Source organism: Dreissena polymorpha, chromosome 7, assembly GCF_020536995.1.
Source record: "Dreissena polymorpha isolate Duluth1 chromosome 7, UMN_Dpol_1.0, whole genome shotgun sequence".
NCBI lineage: Eukaryota > Metazoa > Mollusca > Bivalvia > Myida > Dreissenidae > Dreissena > Dreissena polymorpha.
Genome location: NC_068361.1, coordinates 75616776 through 75640324, shown reverse-complemented (window position 1 = coordinate 75640324; position 23549 = coordinate 75616776). Strand labels below are relative to the sequence as shown.

Below are 23549 nucleotides of genomic sequence, written 5' to 3'. Positions count from 1 at the left end.
CTGAAAATGATGTTTTTTTCTGGATCCTGCGATAACTTTAAAAGTTCTTAATATTTTTTCATGAAACTTGAAACATGGATAGATGGCAATATGGACATTATGCACGTGATTTCATTTTGTTCCTACGTCAAAAATTCTGGTTGCTATGGCAACAAATAGACTACAAATAATTCTGAAAATGGTGGTTTTCTGGATCCTGCGATAACTTTAAAAGTTCTAAATATTTTTTCATGAAACTTGAAACATGGATAGATGGCAATATGGACATTATGCACGTCATTTCATTTTGTTCCTACGTCTATAATTATGGTTGCTATGGCAACATTAAGACTAGAAATACTGCTGAAAATGGTGTTTTTCTGGATCCTGCGATAACTTTAAAAGTTCTTAATATTTTTTCATGAAACTTGGAACATGGATAGATGGCAATATGGACATTATGCACGTCATTTCATTTTGTTCCTACGTCAAAAATTCTGGTTGCTATGGCAACAAATAAAAAAAATATTCTGACAATGGTGGAATTTCTGACAATGGTGGAGCCAGTAGGGGACTTTTATTGCTTGGCAATAGTCTTGTTATTTACTGAACTAAACAATGATGCAAAAAATGGGTAAACCTTGTTGGTACCTTTGTATTATTGGGTATTTCCAAAGTATAGCGCAATACATCATAAGTCTGTTATTTTGGAAGCTGATGGTAATTTGAAAAGTTTATGTAAATATTGCACTGGTATCAATAAAATATCTTTCTTATGTTAGAGCTTCAGCTGCACTCCACAGTTATGGCAAGCGAAATGCACATTAATTCCTTAAACCACGGTTTAACAGTTAACTATATAGTTAAGATACTTTGAACCCGGGTTCAAAGTGCCGTTTGCACATTAAATCCTTAAACCCGAGTTCAAGAGTTTGAACCGCAGTTCAAAGTGTGTCTAAAAATAGATACAAATCTGTTATCTGAGACGACCAATTAGCGGAGCTTAAACCACAATTAGCTATATATAGAAGGTAAATGCCGCGATTTCATTGGTCCTTTCTTAACTATAGGGTTAAGAGACTTTAAACTGCGGGTCAAAGTCTTAAACTGCGGTTAAGAGGCGCGGAATGCACATTAATTATTTAACAGTTAATTATATACTTAAGAAATTTTGAACCCGAGTTCAAAGTGCCGTTTGCACATTAATTCCTTAAACCCGAGTTCAAGAGTGTAAACTGCGGTTCAAAGTCTTAAACTGGGGTTAACAAGCGCGGAATGTACATTTATTATCTAACTGTTGAATATATACAGTAAAAATACTAAAATGAAAGTTTTGGCACACCATGCGAATGTCCTATCAAGTAAAGGTGACGAGTAACCTAAATGAAGTGTAATATAACTTATTTCAATGGGTTTTATGCGGTGCGAGTGTCCACAAAACACCGGTTGACCTTGAAAATGACATGGGACGATGATGGGTAAAAAAACAATCTCGTCGAATAACATTTCTCAATTTTCAACGAGTTTAAGCCGTTGACACTGCATTGCATGGGAAGAAAAGGTGATATTAGGTATGTTGTTAATTCATGTTGTCGTTTTATTACCAAATTTATGGATGTAATCGCTAAATTATCTCAATTACTTAACCCGGAAGTGGATAGTTGCGATTTATTTACGGAACCACATACATTGATATATATGCATTGTAGCAAATCTTCATATAATCAATCTTTGTACAGAGAATAAGAAAAAAAACACTAGTTTAATAATATAAATCCTTTATTAATCAAAATCATATGTTCAACCTCTCCTATACCACTATACCATTGTAACGATTTGGAAAACAGACCGGACTAAAACATCCGTATTGATAATAATAATAACAACAAATAAAAGCTTTATTTACAAAACGTTACACAAAAAAAGTAAAATGGAAAAATGACATGACAACATTTTATTATGACAATTTAACTTAACTAATACAATAATAATGGTTATGAATTAATTATAAATAAGTTAACAAAGCGGGAAGCTAAGAGTTCTTTATCGACGCACTCCCACTCAATGAGGTCTATTAATGTATAAAGTTTCAAACTGATGCTATTAATACTTTTTAACGAGACAGACGACGGACAAGTGATCCCTATAAGAAAACATTTGGTAGAAAACAATATTAATGCATAGTATTCGATACAAAAGCATTTGTTCGTTAACAGAAAATACTATAATTGTAACATAATTATACTATGTACAACAACCTCAAGGTAGACATAATGTAATACAAAATTGTAGTAAATTAAATAAACAAACTATAAAATGAATCATAAACATAATTGTCTCGCGTTCTGAGAAAACTGGACATAATGCTTGTGCGTAAAGTGTCGTCCCAGATTAGCCTGTTCAGTCCGCACAGGCTAATCAGGGATGACATTTCCGCTTTTATGGAATGTTTGGTTTAAATGATGTCTGTTCTTAGCGAAAATCCAGATAAGGCGGAAAGTGTCACTTTACGCATAAGCATTATGCCCAGTTTTCTCAGAACACGACACAATTATGCATGTTCAAAACCATTTCTAGCTACATTTTCCCACATTCTCTTTCACTATTGCTTTAACTTATATTTTTATGGGACCGTTTCATCAAAGATCGTACGACAATCTTAATTAATAACTTAAATTTAAAAACTAAAAATATACAAGCTGTTGATAAATAGCTCCGCAAGATATAAGCCATTGGTAAGAAAATGATGAAATAAATGATTTTACTAGAAATAAGCAAAAATATGCTTCGGTCTGTTAAAATAATGTTTCTTTGAAATTCGTATCGTATGCTAAATTTGTCGTACGATGTTTGATGAAGCGGGCCCATAAGAATATAGGTTAAAGCAAGAATTTGACAGTATTTGAGTGATCTCAGCTATATCATACTCTTGGACACACTCAAATACTGTCAAATTCTTCCCTACTGTTCAAGTAACACTTGAACTCATGCACAAATTCCTCACAAGAAACAAACATTCTACTCAGGTTGAGTTGTGCAATGCACGAGTTCACGAAGGGGCACCTTCCCGCACCTTCCTGAGAAGTCAAGGAAACATGTAGCGTTGGCACCACTAGAATGTTTGAAGCTGTCCAGTATTGTAAGAGTTTAGGTAAACCCAGGTCACCAATATGGTCTTCTATGAAGATCTCCAGATACTCCTTGATGCGTTCTTCAGCACATCGCAATGTTATGCTATGGTCGCTGAACTCGTACTTAATTCTACTAAGTACTCCAGGAACCGTTGGTCGCATTGAGTGGTACAGTTCATTTATGTCACTTTTCTTGCAAAATAAAGTTGTTCTGATGAAAAGCAATAAACGTTTTGAGACTTCTTTTACACCAGTTTGATTAAATATTACTTTGCTTACTGATTCAGCACATAGTTTTATTTTAAATCGCAGGCAAAATGTATTTGTGTTCCCTTTTTGTCGCCGCAGAATGTCATGCATTAACGGATCAGTTGTAGCCATAACGGATCACGCGATCGAAACCACTCCAGGGGCTTCTAGCATATGCTATTTGAATTGTTGAAACATGAACTGTGTTGTTTACAATGACCAAGTTACATTTCCAGTTATAAATAATATTCATTATTTTTTGTATTGTTTTCTATATGTGATCTTCTGTGAATTATCTATTGAAAAAGCTAAATAGATCGAAAAGATGGGCATCTTATAAACAATGTTAATTGTTTTAATCATATCTAATTATGGGTATTGAACATGGAACATAAATAAAACATTACGAGTGAGATCATTTATTGAAAGAATAAAAAAGATGTGCATATATTTTAATATATTATATTATGAATCACATATTATCACGCTTGATCCGTTATTGCCCTAATTCTTCATTTCATTTAAGGTGTTGCAAAATCTTAAACACGAATCAAAACTGAAACGGACTTTTGCAGGGAGAAAGACTACTAAATGGCCTTTAAATTAATGCGTAAACTCTTTACTTTCCAGTTTTAGAATGTGGCCGCGCATAATGTAAAACCTCTATTTGGAAACGAGACAGAAGTCAACAAAGTCGTATATACATGTCGCCAAAACATACCAAAATGTTTGACAACGAATAGCTCCGATTACGACTCAATCAATGCGTTTGAAAAAAAAACGACCTTGGTGATGCTGTGTGCAAAATATCATCTAAAAATTCAACTTTTTATCGCGATACGCATGGTCCTGAACATCAAAGTGATCCGCTATGGGTAATGATCCAGTAATGGTAACTTGACTGTTCAGTCAGTCAACCAGTTTAGAATAACCTGGCAAAAAACGTTAATTCACAAGTCCAGTCCACAATAATTTCTTTCGGGATTTAGTGTCAATGTGAGATGATGTAAAAATAAAGGGTAAAATTTATTTTGTATGATAACAGGTTAGGCCAGACGGCATATGCAGTTTTTTGTCAAAAATAGCCAATTAAAGTTTACCTTTTCGGAAAATTATTTAAAATCATTCAACTTACAGAATTAGTTTTTCAAAACATTATCATGGCATTTGTTTTCAATCAGCAATTTTTGTATTTGAAAATAATAAAGCCTTCTATTTCCATATGCGCATTTCAAAACATAACTCATTCAGTCAGTTCTGGTTAACTTTTTGCTGCATTTATACCCCCTGTAAGCTTAATACAAAAGCTTTCTTACTAAAACTTTGTTACTTTATTCCTTTACCTAATGTATACCTTAGACACTTATCATTTTGTTTTTATTGGGGCATTATGGAAAAATAAATACAAATTAATCGGAACTGCTGATTTTCCAGAGCTGATTGACAAACTGTACACCAATACGAATCGACTGTATTTCGGTTTGGGGTATTTCTATCAGATTTATACCATAAAAGGATCACAAAGAAAATATATAAATATAACCTTATTTGCTGCAATAAACTCACACTTTTGACGAAATCTGCGTTGTCTGCAAAACCACTTTGACGTTTTCTTTCTATATCTTGGAATGCTGTTTCAAACGTACGTAATAATTCACTAACTTCATCCGCCTCCATCTTGATAGAAATGCGCCAGGAACAAATCACATGACGAAACGACGGGCGTTAATTGGTTAATAATTAATGTGCAGAGACAACCAAACACCTAAAAGTCTTAACCTATTTTTCAAAGTCTTAAACTGCGGTTCAAAGTCTTAAACTGGGGTTAAGACGCGCGGAATGCACATTAATTATTTAACAGTTAACTAAAGAGTTAAAAGACTTTGAACCTGAGTTCAAAGTGCCGTTTGCACATTAAATCCTTAAACCCGAGTTCAAGAGTTTGAACCGCAGTTCAAAGTGTGTCTAAAAATAGATACAAATCTCTTATCTACATAATTCAGAGACAACCAATCAGCGAAGCTTAAACCACAATTAGCTAAATATAGAAGGTAAATGCCGCGATTTCATTGGTCCTCTCTTAACTATAGAGTTAAGAGACTTTGAACTGCAGTTCAAACTCTTGAACTCGGGTTTAAGGATTTAATGTGCAAACGGCACTTTGAACCCGGGTTCAAAGTCTCTTAACTATATAGTTAACTGTTAAACCGTGGTTTAAGGAATTAAAGTGCATTTCGCTTGTCATACACAGTTGGTATATGCATTTTAACAGATCTTCTAAACAATATGAAATTGTTAATGGTTGTTAAGTTTGAAAACAAAGACTAATTTACAAATAGATTGCTTATTCTTAATCTTAAATAGATAAGGGTTTTAATTGGTAAGTCATTGTTCCCCATAACTGTCAAAATCTTGTTTAAAAAATGTGTTTGCCCCAGGTAGGGCGGAATATAGCAGTCGCACTCTCCATCTGTCTGTCTTTTTTTCAGTTTATCTGTCTGTCTGTTCGTCAGTCATCTGTTTTGGTAGATTTTTTCCAAAACCCTTTTAGTTGTTTAAATGATTTTTAGTAAGTGAGTCTACCTGCATGACTTACTGATCAAGTTTGTGTTTAGTTCTGGTCCATTGATATTTGGTGAAGTTACCAGCCTTGAACTTAGGAATTTTCTTTAAAATAACACATTTTATGATTTTCTTCCATAATTATTTCACAGATACTGACCTTATTTTGTGAGTATGAAACTACCTTCATGACATCTATAGTCAGTTCAAGTTTTGTACCAGTCCATTGATTTTTCACGAAGGTTACTGGCCTGAGACTTATATATTTCCTCTAAAATGTCTTTCACAAACACAGCTCTTGTTTACTGTGTGCTGCACTGAAGTTTTCAGCTTGACTATTAATTGAATTGTCCCAGAAATACTTTTCCCCCAAATATCTGTGTTGTCGTTGGCCTTGGTGACCGCATCATTCTCAGGCTTTGGTAAACATGCAACCCCTCCTTATCTTGTTGAATTAAAAGTTCATATTGTTCGGATTGTTGTGTGCGGTCAATTACCAAGTTCAATAACTCTGACCTGCAACTTAGCAGAATTATGCCCCTTTCTGATCTACATGCCGTCAACTGATTCCTCTATTCCTATATTTTGGTGAATTTTCCCATATTTTTCCAAACCTCCTATATTTCCTATATTTTCCTATATTTTTGACTTGTTTCCTATATTTTGTAGTAAAATTTCCTCTTGTTGTCAGTATGTCAGTCAGTCTGTCTGCTCATCCGAAAAAAAACTTTAACATTGGCCATAACTTTTTCATTTTTTAGCTTGACTATTATATATAAAATATATATAGTGGAGCTATCCTACTCACCCCGGCGTCAGCATTAGCGTTAGTGTCTGCGTTAGCGTGCAAATGTAAAAGTTTTCGTACTACCCCAAATATTTTCTTTGTCCCTTCATATATTGCTTTCATATTTTGCATACTTGTTTACCAACATGACCCCAACCTATAAACAAGAGCAGATAACTCTATCAAGCATTTTGTCATAATTATGGCTCCTTTTCCACTTAGAATATGCCCAACTATTTTCAATGTCCCTTGACATATTGCTTTCATATTTTGCATACTTGTTAACCATCATTACCCCAACCTATAAACAAGAGCAAACAACTTTATTAAGCATTTTGACAGAATTATTGCCCCTTTTTATACTTAGAATATGCATATTATTGATAAATCTATGTTAAAGTTTGCGTACTACCCCAAATATTTCCTATATCCTTTGACATATTTCTTTTATATTTTGCATACTTGTTTACCAACATGACCCCAACTTATAAACAAGAGCATACCACTGTATCAAGCATTTTGACATACTTATGGCCCCCTTTACACTTATATAATTGAAAATTTTGCTTAAATTGCCATAACTTCTTTATTTGTGATCACATTTTATTATTACTTTGACAAAACAACACTTACCTCAATACCAAAATGGATTGCACCCAAACAATACCCCAGGCCCACACCCAGAATCCCTTCCCCCCCCCCCCCCCAACCTCCCCCCCAATTTTTTTTTAAACATCTTATAAATTACCACACCCCACATTATACCCCCCTCCCATCCCCCCCTACCCCCCACCCCCCCCTACCCCCCCACATTTTTTTTTCCTTTTTTTTTGTTGAAAGATCGTCTAATAAATTATTGAATATGAACAATTTCCCCATGATGGCTTACGTTATACTGTCAAGCACTCGAATAGTCGAGCGCACTGTCCTCTGACAGCTCTTGTTAAGATAGCAAATTGATATTTGGCATGCATGTGTATCTCATGGAGCTGCACATTTTGAGTGGTGAAAGGTCAAGGTCAAGGTCATCCTTCAAGGTCAAATGTCAAATTTATGGTGTCTGTCCGTCTGAAAACTTTAACATTGGCCATAGCTTTTTCAATATTGAAGATACAACTTGATATTTGGCATGCATGTGTATCTCATGGAGCTGAACATTTTGAGTGGTGAAAGGTGAAGGTGAAGGTCATCCTTCAAGGTAAAATGTAAAATATATGGCGTCTGTCCGTCCGAAAACTTTAACATTGGCCATAACTTTTTTAATATTGAAGATAGCAACTTGATATTTGGCATGCATGTGTATCTCATGAAGCTGCACATTTTGAGTGGTAGAAGTATAAGGTCAAAGTTATCCTTCAAGGTCATCCTTCAAGGTCAAACAAAAAATTAAAAAATTCAAAGCGGCATTCTCATGAAGCTGCACATTTTGAGATCTGGAAGTTCAAGGTCATCTTTCAAGGTCATCTTCAAGGTAAAAAAACAAATACAATTTTTTAAAGCGGCGTTATCATGAAGCTGCACGGTCAATCTTCAAGGTCAAAGGTGCGGCGTTTTCATGATTCAAAGCGGCGTTCTCATGAAGCTGCACAATTTGAGTGGTGGAAGTTCAAGGTCAAGGTCATCCTTCAAGGTCAAAAAAAAAAAAAAAATTAAAAGCAGCGTTCTAATGAAGCTGCACATTTTGAGTGGTGGAAGTTCAAGGTCAATGTCATCCTTCAAGGTCAAGGTCATCCTTCAAGGTCAAAGGTCAATTTTTTTTTTTTAAGTTCAAAGTGGCGTTCTCATGAAGCTGCACATTTTGAGTGGTGGAAGTTCAAGGTCAAGGTCATTCTTCAAGGTCTAGGTCATACTTCAAGGTCAAAGGTCAAGAAAATAATAATTTCAAAATGGCGTTATCATGAAGCTGCACATTTGAGTGGTGGAAGTTGAAGGTCAAGGTCATCCTTCAAGGTCAAGGTCATCCTTCAAGTTCAAAGGTCAAAAAAAAAAATATTTCAAAGCGGCCTTCTCATAAAGCTGCACATTCAGAGTGGTGGAAGTTCAAGGTCAAGGTCATCCTTCAAGGTCAAAGGTAAAAAAATTCAAAGTGGCACAATAGGGGCATTGTGTTTCTGACAAACACATCATTTGTTTTTTTCAAACATGGTTAAAAAACACAAATATTTATTTTTAGCTCACTTTTGTGACCAGTCTTTGTCCGTCTGTGTCCGTCCGTTAATATTTGCTTAAACACTCTAGAGGCCACATTTCTTGTCCCATCTTCATGAAACTTAGTCAGAAGCTTTGTCCCAATAAAATCTCGGTCGAGTTCCAAACTGGGTTGTGCCGGGTCAAAAACTAGGTCACTAGGTCAAAAAAAAAGAAAAAAATTGTAAACACTGTAGAAGTCACATTTCATGCCCAATCTTCATGTAACTTTGTCAAAATGTTTGTCATAATAATATTTTGGTTGAGTTCAAAAGTGGTTCCGATCCATTGAACAACATGGCCGCCAGTGGGCGGGCAGTTTTCCTTATTTGGCTATAGAGAAACCTTGTAAAAACTCTAGAAGTCACAATTTTTGCCCAATCATCATTAAAGTTGGTCAAAACATTGGTTCAATTGATGTCTCGGACGAGTTCGAAAATGGTTGAGATCGGTGAAAAAACATGGCCGCCAGTGGGCGGGGCATTTTTCTGTATATGTATGTAGTGGCAGTTTTCCCTATTTGGCTATAGAGAAACCTTGTAAACACCCTAGAAGTCACAATTTTTGCCCAATCATCATGAAAGTTGGTCAAAACATTGGTTTTATTGATATCTCGGATTAGTTTGAAAATGGTCGGGATCGGTGAAAAAACATGGCCGCCAGTGGGCCTGGCATTTTTCTCTATATGTATATAGTGAAAACATGTGAACACAGTAGAAGTCACATTTTTGGCCCAATTTTCATGAAATTTGATTAGAACATTTGTTTCCTTGATACGAGAGTTGAGTTCAAAAATGGTTCTGGTCAGTTGAATAACATGGCTGCTGGGAGGTGGGCAGTTTTCTCATGGATTATGAAACTTCATAGGTACATTTATGATGACTCGCAGATGACCCCTATTGATTTTCAGGTCACTTGGACAAAGGTCAAGGTCACGATGACCCGAAATAGTAAAATGGTTTCCGGATGATAACTCAAGAATGCTCAGGCCTGAGATCTTGAAACTTCATAGGTTCATTGATCATGACTCGCAGATGACCCCTATTGATTTTCAGGTTACTAGGTCAAATGTCAAGGTCACGGTGACCTGAAATAGTAAAATGGTTTCTGGATGATAACTCAAGAACGCTTATGCCTAGGTTCATGAAACTTCATAGGTATATTGATCATGACTCGCGGATGACCCCTATTGATTATCAGGTCACTATGTCAAAGGTCAAGGTCACAGTGCCAAAAAACGTATTCACACAATGGCTGTCAAGGTCACGGTGACTCAACTTAGAAAAATGGTTTCCGGATGATAACTCAAGAATTCTTACGCCTAGGATCATGAAACTTCATAGGTACATTGATCATGACCCGCAGATGAAATAATGATGAAACTTGACCAGGATTATTGTCTGGACAATATGTAGGTCAAGTTTGACATTTGGTAAAGATTGAATGAACCGACTCCTCTCAGGTGAGCGAACTAGGGCCATCTTGGCCCTCTTGTTATTATTTTATTTTTGAAATACCGTCCAACCATCCCACTCCCCCCCCAAAAAAATAATTTTGATTTGCATTTTTTTTGCATTTTTGGAAGATCATGTAATAAATGACCACATCCCCACTCTATACACCCCTCTCCACTCCACCCCTCCCTCCTTTGTGATTGAAATTGAGATAGGTCCCTACACCTTTAAAAAGAAAAATAGATGAGCAGTCTGCACCCGCAATGCGGTGCTCTTGTTTAAATACATGTACTTATAAGAAGTAATACTGCCGTTAGATATTTTTATTTACAGTGTAAATAGCTGTCCCTCCTCTTCCCAAGCATCACCATCTTGCAGGAGTGCTGTTGTACACCATTGTGGTATCTATATGGACGCCTTTGATGAAGAAAAATACAACAATTTCAAAGGTGAGAACAAATCCTAACACGTCTTTCCCCAAGGATGCTCTTCTGAGGGGATATTTAATGCTCTTCCTGATTTTAGATGGAATTGAGCGTATCTAAGGGCTTCCAATTCTTTTGAATATTGGAAATAATTTAAATATTTAAGGGCATTGGAAGTCTTGTAGAATAATACTTCATAATTATGTGTGTTATATAAACAGTGAAATAATGCATAATCATGTCTGGTGTTCAATTAATTATTTTGATGTTCAATTTCAAATATATTTATATGCAGAAGCTGCCAGAAAAATCTTATGTATGTACATTGTATCATATAGGATGTTTTGGTGTTCTTTTCATGTCCTAAAAATGTTCGATTGAAGAGTGTATAGAAATGTTAATGTGCATAAAATACAGAATTTATATTACATGTGTATATACCATGATATGATACTACATGTATGTGATTCATGATTTAGGTTTCAATAATTTCATTATCAATTTTATGTTGCACTCTTATGTAAGGTTGTGACACTATGTTTAATAATGTTTTGTGTTTTGTAGATTGTTAACTTTTTTAATTGAACAAATTCAGGTGTCCACATTGATGACCAAAGTGTGTTGCTGCATCAGCATATATGCCTTGGTGGTGAAGATGAGGGACTGTTTTGATAAGTAAAACATGAATTTAATGATTATTGACGGAAAACAAGTAAGTAAGAAGTTCTCTACATATCTCTAGAACATTACTTTTTACCATTTAATTCCTATATTTTAACCCTAAACAAGCCAAAACCTCCTATATTTTGATGCAAAAATTCCTATTTTTTTCTCTATATTTTCACCTTAAGTCAGTTGGCGGCCTGGATCTAAGAAAATGCAGGTTTTTGTTTGCATGCAACTACTGCATGTGTGTTCATAGTCCTTAAAAGTATTCACTTACCAAAAACCTAATAATGCCACCAGCTTTGTTAGCATGGTTATGCCCACATTTTATGCCCCCAAAGGAGGGCATATAGTGATCGCACTGTCCGTCTTTCCATCTGTCCTTCTTTCCGTCACACTTTGTGTTTTGGTTTCAAAAAATGCTCATAACTTCTATATCGCTTCAGATGTAACATTCATATTTGGTATGCATGTGTATATGGACAAGGCCTTTCCATAGGCACACAAATTTTGACCCCTTTGACCTGGACCTTCAACTTAGGTTCCGCGTTTAGGTTTCAAAAAATGTGTTTAGGTTTCGAAAAATGCTCATTACTTCTATCAAAGCGTTTATCTGGGGCATATGTCATCATATGGAGACAGCTCTTTTTAGTAATGAATCTCTGTTTGAGATGACATTTAGGTTAAGGTTTCATGCAAATGGTATGTATGTCTGTAACTACTACTTATACTCAATTGAAACTTCACACATTTGATCATCATGTGAAGTCACTGACAGTCTGACACTGGTCAAAGCCTATAACTGCAATTTTGCAGAATTATGCTTAATGCTAAACAATGTTTTTCAAGACATGCCCTGTTTTGTATATTATAATTTTGATACTTTCAGGCAGTGCTCCAATGTGTCTGTAATTTGTGACTCAGTCAAAAAGATGTCAGTGGATATGCAACAGTTATCAAGCAATCTTCAAACTATTCTTGATGAACTAAATAAGTTTAAGAGTACACAAGAGGCCAGCATTCAGTATGTGGAGGAATTATATTGTGAAAAACTGCAAGATATCCAAGACCTGCGGAAGAAATTAAATACTGCTTTGGATGCACTAGAAAATACAACCTTGAAACAACTGGATGCAATAAGGTACACATTACAAACCTCTCTCAAGAAAGATATTGATAACTGCAGCAGGCTACAGGATAAATTGAAACAAGTCAGTGAAGCTGTAAATGTCCTTAATTATAAAAGCAAGAAAGAAATCAAGTTTATAGCCAGAAAATGTCTGCACAAAATACATGAGTCTGAGTCATATCTAAAGGAAAAACCTGTGCATATGCACAGTTCAATAATATTCAAGGAAAACATGGACATTGAGAAGTACCTGTCTCAACAGTCAAGTCTTGGGAGGATTGTCGACAGTATGCAGTCTCTCAAGATGAATCCAGACCAGGTTATGACTGTGAAGAGGATATCAGAGTATAGTGTGAGAATGTCAAGTGATACATGGCAGTCTTTCCGCATCAGTGGCATTTGCTGCTTACCTTTTGGCTGGGTCATTATTACAGATGTCGTAAATAACAAAGCAAAGCTGTTGGACAAGCATTATAATGTGTCGAGTCACTGTGATTTGCCAAATTGTCCATGGGACATTTGCCAAATTAAATCCAGTGAGGTGGCTGTAACTGGTAATAGAGATGTGCAGTTTATCTCTGTGAGCAAGGGGCAGCTGGTGAATGGGAGGAAGTTCCAGTTCCCACATCCTACTTTGGGTATTGCCTTCCATCAGGGAGCGTTGTATGTCACCTCTGGCACTGCTCTGTACCACTACACTCTGAATGGATCACTTGTGAAAAAAAATGTACGAGGATACACCTGGCCCAAATACAGGTGAATGTATTTTTTTTATTAATACAAACACATTTATAACAATAATAATTTATAGTTTTTATATTTTTAAACAGTAAAGAACATTTTTGAAATTGTTTTATAAATGAAAAAAAAATACAATGGAACAATAATGCATATACAGTCCAACCTGAGAACAATAATCAGTCAAGGGAAATGGCCAAAGTGACCATTATAGACAGGTGACGGTTGTTCTCAGTGTCCAATTTTTAGATGTTTGGTCAGTTGGTAGTTAGGTCGTTACCCCACCGATTCGTTTGCACGTAATGTAATGTAAACAAAGGCTTATTGCGGATAAATTAATATAACAAAAATAATTTCTAGTGAATAAAACATATAGGATCTGGCACGAGTTGTCATATCATACCATATTTTATTAAACGAGTTCAGGAATTTTGTTAGTAAACGAGCCTTTGGCGAGCTTACTAACGAATTTCCTGGACGAGTTTAATAAAATATGGTATGATATGACGAGTGTCAGATTTTTTATCACATGCTTTTAAATAAGCAAATTAAATAAATATTTAAGCAAAGATAATGATAAAGCCCGAATGTTGTATACATTTTTCGTGACGTCATTTGATATAATATATTTTTTGTTTTGCAGTGTTTAAATGTGCAGTGAGTCCTATTGGGGACAGGATCTATGTAACCAACAACTTTATGCACTCACTCATCACTCTGGCTAGATGGACCCTGAAATACGAGGCCTATGGTATGTTCATGTTACACCTGCAGGACAAGTCCTTATCCCTGGATGTGGTGTCTCCCAAGCTGTCATACAGATGGATCATGAGGGTCAAAAGAAACTTGCGACTGGTTCCAAGACAGATGGACTCACCAGACCGGTGTCTCTTTGCTACAACGTCAACACTGACCAGATAATTGTGGGACTATATAACGACTATTCAATTGTTGTTATGGATTTGCAATAGCTCATTCAGTGGACAAAAACATTGATATAAACACAGTTATAAATGTTATTTCTTTTTTTTTTAACATTTAGTTCCTACAGTTGGCATATTTAGTCTTTAAAATATATATAGTATATCTTGGCAAGAAAAAACACATTTACAGTTTATTTTTTATTATAAACAATTAGTTCAACTTAATCTGGCTTCATATTATCATAACATAAAAATGTTATGTCCGCCATTGTCCTTGAACAATCATTGTGAGTTCAATAAAATTTTACAATAAGTAGTAAGCATTTCTTTTACAATTAAACTTTTTCAAACTTACATTTTTAGTGTGGTCAATATAAAGCTTACTGACGCTTATTGTACCACTAAAATATTGTAAGCACTTACACGCTACTGTTGGCAGAAATATACACTAATTTCTGCTTATTGTGATTACTTATATGAACTCTTTATAAGAACAGATGGAAATATTTAAATGAGAGTGCCATATGGAGCGTGAAAAACCCCCAACTTTTTAAATAATTGATCAAACAGTGGTTCAGTAATGTCTATTGTTTTAAGAACTTGTTATGGTACTAGTGTTTTTCAAAGGAGGGCAAAGGGGCATGGCGCATCACTTTCAAAAAAGGCTTTTTAACGCGCAGCTAAGGCAAAAAAGGGCAATAACGTTCCGGGAATACCTGGTTTTTGGAGAAACATGTTATTGCATCAGAGGCAGTTGTGGGGAAAATATATGCAATCACATTTAATAGTAATTGATGTAGTTAACTTACTTTATATATATGATTAATTATTAATATTAATATATTTACAGTGCAATGTCCATTTTTAAAAGCTTCATGCTGTTTCAGTAAACTGTACAGCACGACAAACATGATAAAGCAATATATGCATATGAATCCGGTTATACACAGATCCACTAACATGTAAATGAAACCAATCATGTTTGTCTTAACCCATTTTTCAATGATAATCTTGTAAGATGTTTTAACTTTGCGAGTAAACTGAAGTCTGAACTCTAACAATTTGCGAACACTTGTTTACATGAAATATCCTCTGCGTAATTACTTATAAATATGTTGTTGGCATCTAAAACGTTTAATGCATCGTTGATTATCACAGGTATTTAATTAATCCTTTTTAAATGTAGTCAGTCGAAGTTTTGTTACAGTCAGTGATTATAGAAAAAGCGTCGGGCTTGACATTAAGCAATAAAAGTTATTCAAGGGATAATTTATAACCAAGGATGCGGTTAAGAGATTTATTTTTAAATTTTATGGTTGTAATGGAATTTTTCATTAGTATTGAGTCATTTAACAAATATATCGACCCTTTTATATATTAAAAGCATTGTATATGTTTGTTAACAATTGTTTAAAGTGCAAGAAACTTCTGTTATATGTATTTCGATACAATGCTGTTTGAGACTTACAAATAAAAAAGGAAGTTTTATGAAAACATAAGGACACTATATACAGGATCAAACGTATTTTTTTATAAATGAAACAAGAGATGTGTTTGTAAGAAACACAATGCCCCCTACTGTGCTGCTTTGAAGCCATATATTTGACCTTGAAGGGAGACCTTGACCTTTCACCACTCAAAATGTGCAGCTCTATGAGATACACATGCATGCCAAATATCAAGTTGCTATCTTCAGTAGTGCAAAAGTTATGGCCAATGATAAAGTTTTCGGACGGATGGACAGACTGATGGACAGTTCAGTTAGCATTAGGCTTTCGATGCTATGCAGCTAAAATAAATAGGTTTAAATTAACTAACTATCCTATTATAATTATTACTTGTACTGGTGCTGTGTCTTCTGCATAATAATGAAATTGTATTAATAATGCATGATATTTAGGAAACACACACATTTAAGAGTTTTAATTGACCACTAGCTGATTTTTATTACTTATTTTTGTTTGTTTATTACACAAAAAAGTGTCCTGTGATATAGGGATTGATCTGAGCAATATTTGCACCCGATGCTGTATATACTTTGTCTATTCATATAATACTCAAACACTAAAATTGTGGTAAACACTGGTGGCTTACTGAGAGCACATAAATAGCAAAATGTTTAGCTGAGTCAAAAAGTCTGATGTTGGGCATAAAACAATAATTATGAAGGATGTAAAACAAGATGTAGTATATGCATATATACATCTTAACTATGCGATTGGGCTTATTAAAAACAGCTCTACTTACTCTTCCTGTGATGCATTACCATGATATGGGGTTGGTACTTAATGCTGCCATTCTCAAATCGTGTAATCAAGAAGTAATTAAGTTGATATTTGTATTAACTTAATCAGAATGATTTTATTCTGTTGCAATGATGCATATCGAACCATTTTGTAATACCATTGCACTGAATCTAATTAAATTCTCTTTTATTGCTTTTTTGTTTGAATAATTATGCTGTGAGGTTAACTTTGAATTAAAATTCATATTAGGATGTTAGTGATTTATTTGGGGCTAAGTGTGAGGTTTGATGTGTCATTCAACGGGTTTTAACCCCAAATGCCTTATATTGACTGTTTGCTTTAATCACTTCTATGTTTTATCTCATTTGCATGAAATAAAACACTAGCGTGGGTTAATAAGAATTTCTTTCCTCCTGATGTTGTTTTTGGAATTTTGTTATTTCTATTTATATTGAGAATTAAATCTCATTGAGATCCCCGTTATTGTTTTTTCCTCTTAATAAATACAACATGTCTGTTTTCCCAATCACTAAAGGTTAACCCATTTATGCCTAGTGGACTCTCCCATCCTTCTAAATTGGATCAATTTATTTCCAAAAGTAGGGATGTCTAGTATATTTATTTCTATATTAAGAATATATCTTACAAAAATTCATTTAAGCAAACAACGCAGACCCTGATGAGACGCCGCATGATGCGGCGTCTCATCTGGGTCTACGCTGTTTGCCAAGGCCTTTTTTCTAGACGCTAGGCATAAATGGGTTAAGATGTTGTGTCAAAACTGTTTTTCAGGGGGTATTTATGGCACTTGTTGTTTATTATCCCCCCACCATGGCTAGTTAGAAAGGCTCAATTGGAATCACTTTGTCCATCAATCTGTTGATCACAAGAGCTGTCCTAGTGCTTGACCTTACTTCCGTTTTCTCATTAAAGGATTTTAAACTTGAATTGTAACTCTGTAGTGACAGTGTAGAGCATGCAAATCCAGCTGTTATCTTTGATTTACAATGAAGGTCATACGCAGGGCTTTTTTTCAGCTTTTTGGGAAGATAACCCATGGCTTTGAAATTGGGAATTGTTTCGGCATTTTCAAGAAATTGGGGAAATAAATTAGGAGTTAAAACTACATGAATGAGTTCAGCATCTTTAATCACAAACACCACAAACACTATCATGACAACATAATAAGCTCACACAAAGTCTTCAGTCACATCAGGCACCATTTTATTAGGAGGCGCTTCATCTTCTTCTGAAGAACTACTGCTATCACCATGTTGAAAATCAGTCAGCACTTTGCATTCGAAAATCAACAATGACGATGACGATGCAAAAGAGTCACTTGTTATTAAATTACTATCATTAACAATTGACCTTTTCGACATTATTTTAAGGGAGACAACTCTGAGTGGATTTAGTGAGGTCGGGGGGGGGGGGTACTCGATAATCTACTGCAGTGCGTCTGCATACAGTTCTATGTTGAAGCAATTATAATTTCCCAATAATTTGCAGATATAACTTATAAGGTATGATATTTTTTGGTAATTTTTTATTAGCTTAGTATCTTTGATATAATTGTCGTTCATGTTAATGCTTTATTTCGATTTCATTGTGTTTAAAATAGGTAAAAACAAAACATGCTAAAGCGGGTGGGGTATGGAAAAATATCTTATTTGTTAAGTTTGGGCAAATTAGAAGTTTGATGGCATTTGGTAAAATACTTTTCTTTAAAAAGAAAAATTATTTTAAAACAGATAACTTTGCTGTATTTAAATGTTATTGAATGGTTTATTGTTATAACTTCTAGAAACTTTTTTTCAGGAATATCACACTTCACAGTGTCAACAGAAACTGGGATACTGTACTGAGTATCTAATGCTGCATGAAGATCAAGATTTCTTCACCTGGAATTTTATTAACACTTGCAATAAATATTATACATCACCACAGTGACATAACTATGTTCTTTGACAAAATAAAATAAAGATACTTCAGATGTGTGTCTACTTCATACCCTTACATTAAAAAATATCCTACACATTCAGAAATATAATAAAATGGATGGTGGTTTAAGTTGCTACACATCAAATGTTGTCATGTAATCATTTAATATAACATGTGATGTGTTGTAACTTGACATGACTATTAACACTGCTAAGAAAACATTTACTTTGAATCAAAATTAGTGTCCCTGGTCAAATGTCCATTGGCTTAATATCTATATGGGTGAAACTTTCACCTGCATCACAGTCATCCTTAATTGGTTGTGTGTTAAGCTATCCCAATTAACTACCAGTCATGGCAGATTTGTTCAAAAGAAGACAAGTATCAATGTTTGAAGAATTGTTATTGCTTTTACAGTCTTGATGCTAACCCCTAGCCCGACAGCCCGGGGCTAGTGATATGTATTAAATTTGGGCTATTAAAGTTTCCAGATTCATATAGTCGGGCTAGTGGGTATTTTAATCTGTTCTATTAAAGCATAAAGATTCAGGCTGCAGTTAGTTGTTCAAAAATGCTAAAGTGAAGACTGCTTGTATATGCTGGTTAGTCTGAGACATTCCAACAAGTAATAACTGTGACAGTTCAAATATTTGCCCATTAAAGTGTGTGTATGTGCAATTTAGTTTTTAACCTAATAGAAGTAAAACCGGACTGTAAAATGAATACTATCATTGTAAAGATTTTGTTGTTGGGATGAAATATTATAAATTGTAATCCCTATGATTAACACAGAAAACATTAACCGAACGCCTATTCTGTTGGTGTAGCAGAGCCAAAAGACCTGGAAGTATAGATGGTTAATGGATGATGTTCCTTATGATAGTACTAGTAGGTACCAGTTGGTTTGTCTTTTTGAATACATCTGATAGTATATTTAATTTTTTTCATTAATAAAATGGGTTAAACTAAGTAATCCTGCTCAGTGGTTGAATCTTCAGGAAATGTTAACATAAGCACATAGTTACAATGTATTTGATACATGTATGCCGGTGACCCTCAACTGCAATTTTGGTTACAGACAGGGTAGCCTAAAGTGTAATTATTTCTAAGAGATGAACCCGAGTTGAGGCTTAAACTTACCAACCCATGAGTGAGTCAGAGATCAGCACTCTACCGGTTTAACTGGCCGGGGTAAGCTTGGAATCGGGGACTTACTTTTGCTTAATTATGATCTTAAATAATATTATAGTTGTCAACAATAGATTTTTATGTATTTTAAAAGCGCAACAAGTTGGGCTTGCAACAGAAGTAATAAAAATATATAGATTATTATACAATTTACAAATTTAACAATAAAGTAGTCTTATGTTTACTGAAATGTGCAAATACCAATTGGTTTTTATTTCTAAAAATTTAGAAAAATGAGCTAATATAATAAAAATGTTTATTTTTAATTAGTGGGTGGGTTTAAATTAACTTGCACTCAAAAATTATAATAGTCTGGGGTTGTTTTAATTTCTGACATTTCAGCACACAGTACAGTAACATGAGTAAGGTATATGATCTTGTTATTTTTGTCAGTACCGGTAGTTAATTACGGAGCCGTTAATTACAATGATACTGAACTATTAATGAGCAGATGGTCGTTAAACGTTGTAATAAAAATAATGATTGTTTTTATTAGTAATAAATCGGCAATTTATCGCTTTTATTCTATTTATAAAGTCAAAATATCGGATAAGTAAGGTGTCTGCTGTAGAGCGAATACTGTCAGAACCCCCCCGAACCCTTGATCTCGCGTTATCTCGGCAGTCTCGTTACGCGTGATTTAACAATGTCGAAATCGTGAATAGTAGGAGTTTCAATGGGAAGACTTGTACTTCTTGACGATGTTTGTTTTCTTAATGACGCTTGCTTAAAACAAATTAACAGTTTTCGTTTTGCCGCCAGGTTTTTTGCTTGGGAATCTTTTTCACTTAATATTTTGAATCGCACGACATCTTTGTTTTCCATTCAGCCGAATCACAAAACGCTTGAATTTCATTGCAAATATAATAAGCGCCTGAACAACACGGAGAATATAGTGCACACGAATAATGCTGACATAATCCAAATCGAGGTATAGTCTAAAACCCGTTCGAGACCGGATCGGACTACGCTTTGTTAAAAAGCGAAACAGCCGATGTCATTAGCGTTGTTTTTTTTTTCAATTGGGAATTGTTGAGCAAATTTTGGGAAAAAAGTATACTTGTGATTGGGAATATAGCCGAATTTCGGCTATAAAATTGGGCCAAAAAAAGCCCTGATACGTTTAGCCTTAGGACAGAAGTCAATAGCTCTAGTGTTAAATTTAACAAACTCCATTGGGCTAATAATACACGTTGAATTAGTGTTACTCAAAACTATATACAGTGATCTACAAGACTCGATTTTCGGGTTCAAATAATTTATGAAATAAGACCTTTCTTAACTTTAGCTTGGATTGCAAGGGAGGGATTGTTTTTCTGATATGTTTGTACGGATCAGTGTTAAAATGATAATAACAGATATGTTAATTCATAAAATAACCCTTTATTTAATATTTTTATGCTTTTATTCTACATGTAGCTTACGGATTCAAAACATAACAAAATGTCGATATCTAATTTACATTATACTCTGATGGCCTAATAACCATTGCCCTTATCATAGCTCAAGTCTAGATATTGCATGGCTCTAAGGTTAAACACATTGTGTGCTAATAACTTTTTGCCATTATTGCTGCAAAAGGCTAGATATTACATCAATAGCTTTAATCTTACTTAAAAAACTTGAATGGTCTCTGTAGCCTGGCTATAAAGGCATAAGCCTACATAAAGGGACGTTGTTCTTACATGCATTTGCCACCGTGCAACAAGTTAAATCAAAGGCTCTGCAAAGGGCATGGCATAAAGGATATTAATCATGAGCAAAGATACTTACCAGTTAAACTGTGTCATAAGTAAAAACTTCTGGCCATTTCTAGGCTCCAACTCAAGCAGAACATCTACCCGGTGCTGTTCCTGAGTCAGGCCTGCACCACACGCTACGTTCCCTACGCCGGTATCAGGAACCAGAGTGTCGTCATGGCAGCAGAGTTTGCCCTCAGTGCAGGCTTGCTGTTGAGTGTCAACTTGTAGTGTTGTGGACCTTTGACCCTTTACTAATCAGATACTAGGCTTTTTTTCTCCATATTTTAAGCAGGCTTGGCCCCCTCATTTAAAAAAAATGAGTCGCAAACTTTTCGAAATTGTGAAAAAAAATGAGGCCCGGACTGTTTAAAATTGTGTAAAAATGAGTCATGAACTTTTTAAAATTTGAAAATTTGAGTCACAAACTTCTTAAATTGTGAAAAATTGCCATATTCTCAGAAGGAAAAAAAGCCCTGAGATACACATTTTGATGCGTTTGTAGGCCATCAGAAAATCAAATTAAATTTTAGACCTTTCCTACAAGATTCATGTTTTGATGTCTTCATTTCCACCCCATACATACTGATAAGCATCAACAGCATAAAATCTGAACAAGACTGCGAGTTACTCGCAGGCTGTTTTTGGTACAATGCTGGTTGCATATAGCCATTTTCACTTTGCTTCTGAACGGGAAAGGGTTAAAAGGGAGGGTTTAATGCATCTTGACCATTATGTTTGTTACATTTATATCTGATGAACGGGATTGGAGCCTGGATAAAAAACCTTTTCATAACTTTGTTTGAGCAGCTTTAATGTCTATAAGTGTTAGTTCTCTCTAACAAAAAAGAACCATTTAATTACTTTTAATATGCAATTTGTGTATAATTAGGAAATGGTTTCACTTTAAGAACTATATGTTTACCCTTGTATCATTAGTAATAAGGTTTGTTGTTAAACTTATATATGTGCTTGCCAGTGGAAATCACATGGTTGCTTTTCGCATATTTTAAACATGTTCTATACTAGAGGAATTGGTGTCTGATATCATTTTTATACGCCTGTTTTTTCAAAACGGGACGTATTATAGTTTCACTCTTAGCGGCCGGCAGTGGGGGGTGGGCGGCGTCCAAAGCAGTGTCGGCTCTCTAATTCAAATAGTTTTCATCCAAACTTCACCAAACTTGGTCAGAAGTTGTATCTAGACAATATCTAGGTCAAGTTTGAATGTGGGTCATGCCGGGTCAAAAACTAGGTCACAGGGTCTCTTAGTATTTGAAGTATTTTGCATGGTGTCCGCTCTCTAATTGAAGTAGTTTTCATCCGATCTTCACTAAATTTGGTGAGAAGTTGTGTCTAAATGATACCTAGGTCAAGTTTAAATATGGGTAATGCCGGGTCAAAAACATGGTCAAAAGGTCACTTAGTGCATTTCAAGCATTTAGCATGGTGTCCGCTCTCTAATTGAAGTAGTTTTTATCCGATCTTCACCAAATATGGTCAGAAGTTGTATCTAGACAATATCTAGGTCAAGTTCGAATATGGGGTATGCTGGGTCAAGAACTAGGTCACGGGGTCACTTAGTGGATTTCAAGGATTTAGCATGGTGTCTGCTCTCTAATTGAAGTAGTTTTCATCCAATCTTCACCAAATTTGGTGGGAAGTTGTTTCTAAATGATATCTAGGTCAAGTTCAAATATGGGTCATGCCGGGTCAAAATCTAGGTCACGAGGTCAATTAGTGCATTTTAAGCATTTAGCATGGTGTCCGAAACCTTCAAACAGGCGTATCTTGTGACACTTTGGCACTCTTGTTTATATTTGTCCTATACCAGTGTCTGATATCATATTTGAGACATGTTCTATACCAGAGGATGAACTTGGTGTCTGATGTCATATTTTAGACATGTTCTATACCAGAGGTTGGACTTATTGTTTGATGTCATATTTTAGACATGTTCTATACCAGGGGGTGGACTTGGTGCCTCATGTCATATTTTAGACATGTTTTATGCCAGGGGGTGGACTTGGTATCCGGTGTCATATTGAAGACATGTTCTACACCAGACGATGAACTTGGTGTCTGATTACATAGTTTAGACATGTTCTAAACCAGGGTTTGGACTTGGTGTCGTAAGTCACATTTAAGACATGTTCTATACCAGCGGTAGGGGGTGTATTTTTATAATTATATATTTTGTACCAG

The 23549-nt window shown here is 35.0% G+C and overlaps 1 protein-coding gene and 1 long non-coding RNA gene across 9 annotated transcripts in view; one reads left to right on the top strand and one right to left on the bottom strand.

The window, feature by feature from the left end:
• The window catches only part of LOC127837058 (uncharacterized), a 97424-nt gene that overhangs the window by 47403 nt on the left and 26472 nt on the right, over positions 1-23549 (bottom strand). The window lies entirely within an intron of this gene.
• Positions 1203-14033, top strand: LOC127837057 (uncharacterized). Of its 3 annotated transcripts, XM_052363864.1 has the most exons (4): positions 1203-1550; positions 3006-3278; positions 12330-13325; positions 13951-14033. In XM_052363864.1, exons 2-4 carry the CDS (start codon positions 3097-3099, stop codon positions 13955-13957), a joined length of 1185 nt encoding a protein of 394 aa, XP_052219824.1. In that variant the 5' UTR covers positions 1203-1550; positions 3006-3096; the 3' UTR covers positions 13958-14033. The 3 variants fall into 3 exon arrangements, with proteins under 3 accessions (XP_052219824.1, XP_052219825.1, XP_052219826.1); XM_052363865.1 differs by lacking the exon at positions 3006-3278 and having other exon boundaries at positions 1205-1550; XM_052363866.1 differs by lacking the exon at positions 3006-3278 and having other exon boundaries at positions 1208-1540.

What these genes read in the sequence shown, in the direction of transcription:
- LOC127837057 (XM_052363864.1), top strand. Translation starts at nt 3,097, where the DNA reads ATGTTTGAAGCTGTCCAGTATTGTAAGAGTTTAGGTAAACCCAGGTCA. An exon ending in ACCGTTGGTCGCATTGAGTG is followed by an intron (nt 3,279 to 12,329) that starts GTACAGTTCATT and finishes TGATACTTTCAG; the next exon opens with GCAGTGCTCCAATGTGTCTG.